Genomic DNA, 10310 nt, shown 5'->3' with positions numbered 1-10310 from the left:
ACCCAAATGGCATGAACACAGGAAAAGAATATTAAATTGCAATCAGTGATGTACACGCTGCTGTCCTCACACTACAAAATTATGCCAGTAGCAGGTAAAAGACTTGAGAAGTTTATGAAGATGGCAAGTATATTGTTAAAATGCCTCTAAAGACCATGAAAACTACTAAGGGTGGAAGTGTAGTTTTGGCAAAATTTAAAGAGAAAAATATTCTTGAATTGTTGTTCAATGGTCCTCATCTGATAAGTATTAAAAATAGGGTAATACCTGTTATACAAAATTATTTGTGTTCAAAGGAGCTTTCAATTATTCTAGGTACATTGAAGAAATGTATGTACTCTAAACTGTGAAAGAGACTGAAGGGTTTTCCTTGGAGTCTCACAAGTCGCAGAGAATGGTGAAGCTGTAATTTTTGTGTTGTGACTGGGTATTTCCTTTGGCTATTTGTGAAAAAAGAGCTTCCTTCAGTTTTGATTCAGCTGTTCCAGGTCTTGGTGCATTTTACAGCACAGTTTGTTTCCCAGCTTAGCAGCTCAATTGCCAATGTGCACATTTTTCTTCCACTACCTGGGAAAGATGACTGAAGGAAACACCAAGTATCTGCTTTTGTTTCCTGTGCCTATTGCCAGAGACTGATTTGCATTTCAGAGTTTACTGTAAGGCAAGTTGTTGACTCTTCACTACTCTATGCATTTGGCATGCCCAAACCACATACTACTCACATGCTTTATTCTTGTCTTTCTTTCTGGAAATAGGCATTTCATTCTATATCTGAAATAAGCTGACAGGGAATGGCACTCCTTTGTACTGGCATCGCCTTTGTATTGCAAGAGCTTTGGAGGCTGTAGAGTAGCAAGGATGCAGTCACTACTCGGGGCCTGTACAACAGCAGGAGAGCAGGAGTTATGCCAGGGTTAGCTTTCAAAAATCTGATTCATGCAAAGTGAAGCTAATAACAACTGACATGAACGAAGAAATAGTTTATCACCAGAAGTCTTGTTTTGATATGCAAACCTTTACATGTATTTCGAAGATGAAATGGCCCTAACATTTTGTAAAAGAACAAAACCCAAGGAAAAAGGACTTTAAAAATTGATAGCTTTTGCTTGCTTCTGTTTATTTTCAGCTTGGTTATAGTGATCCTGCCAAAATAATGTGTAATTATGTTTCACAGTCACTAGATCAATTTTAGAAGATAATTTTGAAGGATTAATCTTTTTTAGCTTCTCATTGCTCATTCTTCCCCTCTCAGGACCTGAACACTGATTCATATTTGCACTTACTGATTAATGTATATAAACAGAAACTGTTGTGTAAAACATACATTTATTTAAAGGATAATAGAAAATCTTACTTGAATTTACAAATTTGATGTAACCATTCTGACATTAAGCATATTTCAGTCCATATCTTTCTAAACAAAAGCTTGTGAACCGAAATTTACCACATCCTACTGTAACAGATTTCAAACACAATCCCAACTGAATTAAAAATAAGAGTGAAGAAGTAGCTGCATGGTTTAGTATTAATAAACCTGAAATAGCAAAGCAGGTTTTTTTCATATAATGGTCCATCTAATAATCTGATGCACTGATGTATGCTAATAGATTTCTCAAAAAAAATATATCCCATTTTTAAACAGCATTGCAAAGCATAAATAAACTTGCTATGAAAGGAAAATCATCTTCTCTGCAGAAGCGAAAGCAAAAATAGACCACCATGTCAGTCACTACTCGAACTGTCTGAACTGTTAGAAGATGAACTTTTTTCCTTTCGTCTCTTCTTTTTCTCCTTTTTATGATGCTTTCCTTTCTTTGATTTATGCTTTTTCCCCTTTTCCTTTTCTTTTTTGTGTGATTTTTGTTTTTTTGACTTTGGCTCATCCTCTTCTGCTGAACTTGATGAGGAAGATCTAGTAAAAAAAAAATGCAGATCAATATGTGTAATTAAAGGAAAATGACACAATAATAATTTAAGGTGTCAGCATGTTTGTAATGTCACAAATTGAATTTGGTGTAGAATTTGTACAGTAGCATCCACTGGAAAGCTTATGATATCTGAGTCTATATGTTTAACTTAAATGATTACTTTTCTAATACAACTTTCATGCCAGAAAAGCAGTATGTTTATAACGCAGATAAAAAAATAATGGAATAGGCGAGTTGTGTGTGTTTTTAGTTTTTGAGAAAAGATCAAGAGTACAGACCATCAAAAAATAAAGTATGACAACAAGGTAGAGCTTCTGTTTTTTAAATACCACATGATCAGTAACATTGCTAATTAATGCCTTCAGATATATGTCTCTGATGCAAGAATCTAAGAGAAATTGTTATGAAAAATTTTTATGTTCTTGCAGCTCATACTATTGGTCTCTAACCAGCAGTGATGAGTGATTACATACATAAATAAACTATGAGGATGATAAGTCATTAAATATTCATGAATACTAAAGAGGGGAGTTTTATGCTATTGTTTACTTGATTAACTATTACTTGAATGTAAAGAAAACTGTTATAGATAACTATCTAGTTGTTGGCTTTCACTATTATATATGGGCTTTTGCAAATTACTTTGATATTGTACAGTTTGTAATCTCTTTTTAACTGCTTTTTATATAGTATAATTTGTCAACCTTTTATGGGCAATACCCTAATCCCTGTGTAGATTGTATACTTCAGTGTGACAGATATATGTTATAGTTTAAGCTTTCATAAAATATTAAAATAGAGGCTATGTGCTGTATATTATAACATTGACTTTTGCAGAAGTAATTGTACTTGTGAAATAGTAATTAATGCCTTTATTTTTTTAACTAATTGACAATGGTGAAATAGCTAATATTAATTGAAAATACTTGTAAAAATGGCCAAAACGTCTGTATGTTAAGATAACATTGAAAAGAACCAGGCAAATAACACTGGAAAAGCAAGGAGAAATCTACCACTGACCCTGTGACTATCAGTAGCTGTCAAACCACAGACCAGGAGGCTTTATGAGAAAATAAAATACAAGACTCTCAAAGTCATATCTGCACTGTGGCACATACTCTAAGAAGATGCGGCCAGGAGTTGAACTAAGCTAAATAATTCCGGGAGCATGTAAACTCAAAGGAATGTTTAATCTTCATGAATATGCATTTGACCAATGCAATGAAAAAGTATGTAAGAAAAGTTGTTATCGTTAACCACATGCATCTGGCTACGGCTGTGCACCCAGCACTGTTACTTTTGCTTTATCCCTTATTAAACTTTTAAAAATTTTAAAGAGTAAAACTCATTTCTCACAAAACCAGCAACCAGATTGACTCTTTTCTACTTCTTCACAAGTGTAAGGGCTGTCTTCAAAAGTGAAAGTTGAAGCTACACAATGTAAATAAGGGAAAGGAAAAATGCAAATACAACAGGTATTAAATCCTGTTTCTTTGTTTTGGAAGGACATCTTCTTGTGGTCTCCATATACATTTTACAGTTTATACCTTCCAGTGTAGTTCCTGGCATATTGTCTTATCAGTTGTCTTAAGGACAAAACATTAGTTTCATCTATAGTCTCACTTTTAAAAAAGCAAAAAAAAAACTCAAAAAACCAAGTCAGTCCACAGGCCAGAACTCAGATCCACAATACATTGGGGTATTATGACATTTTCCTCTGAAAGTGGTGTAACACTGTTTTTAGGCTTCTATGTTAACAGGTACACTAAAACTCAACACCTGTTCAATATTACAGAAGTTTCCCTTTTGATAATGGCAAGATACAGCACATGTGTGTGCCTGCAGGTATGCTTACACATGCATGTCTGCACACAAAGAACCCTACAGTCCCTGAATTTCAGAGAGCCTTCTCCACCCTGGCTAGGCTGGGGATCAACCCCACAATCCTCCTGACTTGTTCTTTTCCCATCTCAGCTTGCCTAGAGTTGGACAGTCAGGGGCAGTTCTGCTTTCTCTGATCTGCAGGCCTGCAGCTTGCTAGAGCTTTCAAGACTCCTATGATCCTAACTGCACAGCAGAAAGCCTGTGACTCCACCACTGATCTGAGAACATTTACCTTACCATTATTTTACCATTACCTTACCATTAGTCAGTTCTCACTGGAAAACAGAAAACCTTTCAAATGGAAAACTTGCAGATAATGTTGCATCAATAGAAGCAGTATTTCCTGAGAAAACACAAGTATCAAAAATATTTCTAAAGCTGTGTTTTGAAATGAAAAGAGGTGTGTGAAGGTTACCTTTTCCTTGATCTTTTTAATTTTGTTTTCTCTTTGCTTTTTCTTTTTTGTTTCTTTTTTTCTTCCTCTTCATTTAGATCTATAGGTAGAAAGTTAAAGTTTACAAAACACTTGTCTGAATTAAGATCAGCATTAAAAAGTAGCTTCAATGGCAATGTCAAGTTACTACAAAATTCTTGTTAAAAGGCTTTCTTTTCCTTTCCCTAAATTCTGGTTTGTATAGCAATTTCAGTAATATATTGCAGTAGCAGCAGGACTTTTATACACAACTTACATTGTATTGACATTGATCTATGCACTAAGAATGAAGGAAGGCCTGTAAATGTAGCAAAAAGACCTTTTCGTATACATTTATACCGGATTCAGGTTTTCTTATCTGTTCTTTATCACAGAAAGGGTGATAAAGTACTGGAATGGTCTGTCCAGGGAGGTGGTAAAGTCCCCATCCCTGCATGTGTTGAAGAAAAGACTGGATGTGGCACTCAGTGCCATGGTTTAGTTCAGGTGTCAGGGCATGGGGTTGGGCTCAATGATCTTGAAGGTCTCTTCCAACCTAGTCATTCTGTGATTCTTCTGTATTTTAACAGTTTTAACATTTAACATACATGTCAAAGTCTGAAAACTAGAACAAATAAAATAGTATTCTGTTAGGTTTCCCTGAGTTACTTCCACACATCCCTATTTCATGCTTCACAAACAGCAATGCCATAAGTGAGACACATTTGAGTTAACTGTCAATGTACTGCCTACAGAAACCAGCAAAAGAGTCTCCCCTCATCTGGTTGTGTCTGCCCCCTGCCCTAATGCTCTGCAGTGTAGTATCATGATTTCACGTTTCACTTACAAGCAATGTTTTTATGACATTGATGAAATTTCTGACCTTAGATTTTTATATACCAGTTCAAAAAGTACTTTTGAACTCTCCAAAAGCAAATCCACCACATAAATACACATTCAGCTAGCAGGAAAATACTGCTTTTACAACTTATCCTTAAAAAAAGATAGCCATTTTTGAGTATTTAATTTTATTCCTATGACCCTTTCCATAAAGTCTGAATGCTGGTGCAGTTATTCCTTTGCTACAACAAATTATTGGTCTGTATGTTATAGAGTGGAACTTGAAATAATTTAGTATGACATAATAGAGCAAATTATGTTTGGAGCAATGTAAAAACATGAATGATAATGGGTGAACAAGAAGTATTTTTTAAAGAAAATAGTGCAAAATCTTGAGAAGATGAGAAAATGGCAAAATTCCACCTGGGTAAGTGACAGATACACATCTCCTTACAATATAAACAGCAGCCACAATTTGTAAAAGAACATATAATAAACCAGAAAGATTAGAAGATCAAGTAAGCAGCTATTTTTCCTGCAGATAACCATCTTCAATAAGCTTAGGACTGAAAAAACCCAACCTTTACATTCAAAAGTACCTAGTAAGAGGTAGAGTATTTTTTCCAAAGAGATTTATTCCAAGAAAGTACCATTGCAGTACCAATTCAGCACTCTTGATAAACAGCCCATCCATTTCTTTTGAAGTGTAAAACTAACTATAGGGTTCTATCTGCCCCTTTTCCTTTCTAAATAGCATCTTCCGTAGGAAATAAACGTCAGCACATATGAGAGCAAAAGAACAAAACATAATGAAAAGCAGAAGGGCAGAGGAGAAGAATGTTCATTCATTTAAAACACGCTGAGGTGAAACTCTCCTTTCTTACGTAGGTGCACAACCTCTTTGGAGTCCAAATTCAAATGAACTCAAGTATCTGATAAACAATTCATCTATTCGCACTCTGACAAGGAGTTGATACTCAGATATACAAATATAGAACAGTACTTCTCAAAATATGAATGACTGAATTACAGTCTACTAGCTGTTTCAGTCAAAATCCTACTTCGAAACTGGAAAGAAATTCGGGTGCCATATTTCTCAGTAGTTAGAAGATGTTTAAACTACATGTCATAATCAAAAGATTAACTCAGAACACCCATGTTATTTTCTTCTAAGCAGCTTCTTTGTAAAAGATCAATTAATCTCTTGTATTTAGTAGCCCCTTTTGAGATATTATAAACAGGTACATTAATAACTTCCTACAGAAGGAATTAATCATAATACTAAAAGAGTGTGGGTGTATCAAACCTCTGAAGTCTAAACACATAAAGTAAAAGACCTATTTTTAAATCACAGGCTAAAACAAGTAAAAGTAGTTATCAGAAAGGATAAAATGAGAGTCCCTGCATGTCAGAAGACTATTATCCAAAACCCACAAAAAACACCTTACTCTTTTTTTCACGCATGGCTTGTAATCTCTGCAGTTCCTCTTCCTCGCTGTCCTCACTGCTAGTGCTGCTAACGTCTAAAACAATATCTCTTTGAGGATCTACTCGGAGGAAGTTTCGACATTCAAATGTCAGATGACCAGCTGAACAAAATAAATATACAGAAAGAAAAATTACATTTTACCAAAAAAACATCAAAAACATTGATTTTTGTATTATTCAGTTTTGAGAAGTAAAAGGCAAAAAGGTAGGCTGTGATCTGTGAAAGGGACAGGAGAAAGCTCACTTTGAAAAACTCCAAGAATTTCATGGGTTGCGCAATGCTGTTCTACTCAATAGTGCTTTATGGCCTCTCTCCTATTCTGCTAATTTGAAGATTTTCTTCAACTTTAGGTTCTTTTTTTTTACGGTCTTAGGTATTTCTGAAGAGATTACCTAAAACTACAGGAAGTGTTGCATTGCTTAACTCCCTCTAGTGAAATTGTAGTATCCTACTTGCTTATGAGACATAATCTTTAACAGCCAGCATTTAATACTGACTAAACTAATGCCTGACCCATATTTTTAATTTTCTAAGTTACATCTTGATAATCATGACCAGCTAGAAACCTTGTGCTGAATTTACCCACAGAAACAAAAAAAAAAAAGTGAAATTTTAAAAAAAGGAAGATATGGTTTGGGAGATGCAGAAATTCGTGTAGTAATTGAAATAAGCTCATGTTCTTAGTAAGGATGATGACAAACTACCTACACCTTCAAGAGAGAGATTTTAGGAACACATAAACATGGATCATGTGATATGACTACAAGTTTCCTTTGCTTTCAGAAAGCTTCTGTTACTTGCTGCATGTAGAAAAAAAGTACTAAATCTATATTTATATCCACTGTTCTTTGAAAGAACAGATACACAAAGCAAGTAATTGACAAAATTTGTTACAAAAGCCTGAAGTGAAAGAATGAAGAAAATTTTTTTCCTGTTACCCAACGTAACACTCATATAAAAAACCCAAACAGCTTAACTCACTGTGCTCAAAGTTCAAGACAATTCAGTACAAAACAGTGTCTGTTCCTCCACTGTTCTAAAAATAAGAGTCAGTGATTAAAAATTTGAAATCTTCACTAAGACCTGTCTCCATTAATCAGGAAAGTAGCCACAGACATTTACAATCAGTGTCTAATCCAAAGCATGAGCTAAATGCCAACTGCAGAACCTGTAAGCAATAAAGGTAACTATATTCTTGAAATATACAACGCACAAAATAATATTTTCTTAGAATAAAAGATTATTTAAAAGATTTTAAACTATTTTTTCTGGTCAATTAGATTGGACTTAACTTCAACTGAAATACCTGCCTCTTTGCAGTCAGATAGAAGAAGCACAAGTGCTCATCTCAGAATATATCAAGGTGCTTTCAATTCAAAGTTTCTCAAGTAATTGCACTGAAATGTAGTATGTATGAATATAATAGCATAATTTTTTGGTGAGACACTCAAAGAGCATTGACAAGCATGAGAAACCAGAGAACAAACATGAAATAATAGAAGAAAGATAACTTACGGTAGCCACACTTCTTGCATCCAGCTCTGATATTATCCTTATTTCCACCTGAAAGAGAAAATTTCACCATTAGGTGTTGCTGTGGAGAACCTTCAAGTGTCTTTCAAATGTGGCTTGATAATGTCAGTACATAGCCAGAAGTGATTACACCTCACGAGTATCAAGTAACCCAAGATCTCTTTTAAAAACTGCATTTCTAAGGCTACTTTTCTGTGCAGTGACCTACCAGAATACACTTGACTAATTTAAACTGCTAGAGATCATTTGGTCTTACAAAATTTATTGCCATATCCTAATTTGATTTATTGTGACCTTTCCACTTGTTTAGCTACAGTATGAACACAGTAACAGACATCTAACATTCCAGTGACCTGTAGCACACAACAAAAATTCTAGCAGTGTAAGGATGTTGACAGGCATTCACTGGAAACTCTGAAGTTATATTTAAATAACAAGAACTGACTTTACAAGGCAATTAAAAAGACCAAACCAAATCAAAAATCAACCCCTGAAAATAAAGAAGGAAATTTAAAAGTCAACAAACTGTTAAATTATTCTGAATTCAGACAACATGACCAAACACAAAAAATGCAAGAAAGCAAATGTGTAAGAAAGCGAAGACAGTAACAGAAAAGTTTGGATTCTAAGCAGGAAGAAGGATCTTAATAATGCAAATTTTAGGTATTGAAAGTGTGTGATTCTCCCATGTGAGACAACAGTTAAGTTAAACAGACACAGTAGGACACAATGCAGGAGAAGCACCAGGGATTTGCCCCACCCCCCAACAGATCAATCTTAATTTTAATCATTTAAGCCATTGGTAATGAAAGTGACAACTGAATTCCCAAAATCAAAAGATGCCATTCTATGTCCCAGCCGAACACAGCAGAAACACCCCAGCACCTTAAGCAGTCATACACTATCAGAAACTGAGTACATCGGTCCCATTAATTTAAACTATGCCTTACTGAATCAAGCACTGTCTTCAGAAAATTCTGCTCAAAATAACAGAAACCTTCAAACCCCAAGCTGAAAAAACTGCCTTGTAAACTTGGACAACTCAGATGTATGCCTTAAAGAGCGTTGGAAAGCCAAGCAACAAAGATCCATACATTCCATTGTAACGGATTATTTTCTGCAGATCCCAAACCCTTAGTATTACACATCCCCTTCAAGGTCAGCAGTGTTCAGGTCCCTGTTTTGTGACTACCTTTAGAAGGCCACCCATGAGTGAGATAAGGAGATAGGGAACATAGAAGAAAGAGTCACAAAATAAAAAACAGAAGCATACGTGTAACTTGCAATGTCACATCCAAAAAACACTCAAACCGGCATTTGCTCATTCACTACTCCTTGGCACTAGAAAACAAGATCACCCAAGCCACCTACTTTGTCCCAATTCTCTGAAATATTTCTGAGTCAACCTCTACCTCACTGCATAGTTGACCCACAGGTAAAGAAAGATTTGGTATTCCAGCCAAGGGACGTCAGTACAGTCATGTGCACACTACAGAAATCTCCTGTGTAAGTCAGGATCTCCAAAAGAGACACCCAGCAGATAACAAGAATGCGAATACTGTTGCCAAATATTCCTACCAAATTCCTAGGACTGAAATTTTGTTATTGTTTTTGGCTTTAAATAATAATGTTAGAAGCAGGGGTTTAGACTAGATGAAATTTTAGCAGACTAAAAGCAAACTCGTTGCAAGAAGCTTCCTTTCTCACTCCTTCTTACCTCATCTTAATTGTCAAGACAATAAGTGGCACAAAACTAAGGACTTCATTCGTTCAGTGGAGCATAAGACTGAAAAGAAAACCTTTGGAAACCTTTGAATGCAAACACGTCTTCCTCAAAACGTCCTTCTAGAATGGGAACAAGCATATGAAAGCCTTCGTTTCATCAGAGAAGCAGATCACCGAAGCTCAGGCCTGTTCAGCCTCTCTCGAGCCACTCACTCCGGGTTTTTCAGGGCAAGAAAACACTACGGAGCAATGGCGATCGCGTTCACCTGGCAAATCGTGCAGGTGTTTCTGCCTACCCTGACTCACAAGCCCAACCTACTGGGACACAAGCACTAACCCAGAGCCGCAGCGGAGAGGAAAAGCCAAGTCTGACAACCACCTAACCTCAGAGGAGGCGATGAGAACGCAGCGCTGGGTCACCCAAGAGCTCGGGGAGGTCTCCGGAGCCCCAAGAGTACTCGCCCGCAGCGCCGCCCCTGCACGGCCCCGGCCCCGGCCC

At 36.1% G+C, this 10310-nt stretch overlaps 1 protein-coding gene across 1 annotated transcript; it reads right to left on the bottom strand.

The window, feature by feature from the left end:
- Positions 1–1307: 1307 nt before the first annotated feature.
- Positions 1308–8138, bottom strand: SREK1IP1 (SREK1 interacting protein 1). Its single transcript, XM_031063871.1, has 4 exons — positions 8069–8138; positions 6513–6653; positions 4228–4306; positions 1308–1912 (listed from the first exon to the last, which is right to left on the bottom strand). Exons 1-4 carry the CDS (start codon positions 8136–8138, stop codon positions 1723–1725), a joined length of 480 nt encoding a protein of 159 aa, XP_030919731.1. The 3' UTR covers positions 1308–1722.
- Positions 8139–10310: the final 2172 nt, after the last annotated feature.

Source organism: Geospiza fortis, unplaced genomic scaffold, assembly GCF_000277835.1.
Source record: "Geospiza fortis unplaced genomic scaffold, GeoFor_1.0 scaffold397, whole genome shotgun sequence".
Lineage (NCBI taxonomy): Eukaryota > Metazoa > Chordata > Aves > Passeriformes > Thraupidae > Geospiza > Geospiza fortis.
The sequence above is the reverse complement of the archived record's forward strand: the minus strand, read 5'-3'. Positions and strand labels throughout refer to the sequence as shown.

Bases quoted from the DNA above. Each gene is read 5' to 3' on its own strand.
- SREK1IP1 (XM_031063871.1), bottom strand. From the start codon at position 8,138: ATGGTGAAATTTTCTCTTTCAGGTGGAAATAAGGATAATATCAGAGCT. The intron at 6,654-8,068 runs GTAAGTTATCTT...TATTTTGTTCAG, and splicing joins ATGCAAGAAGTGTGGCTACC to CTGGTCATCTGACATTTGAA. The intron at 4,307-6,512 runs GTAAGGTGTTTT...TTCTACCTATAG, and splicing joins AGCCATGCGTGAAAAAAAGA to ATCTAAATGAAGAGGAAGAA.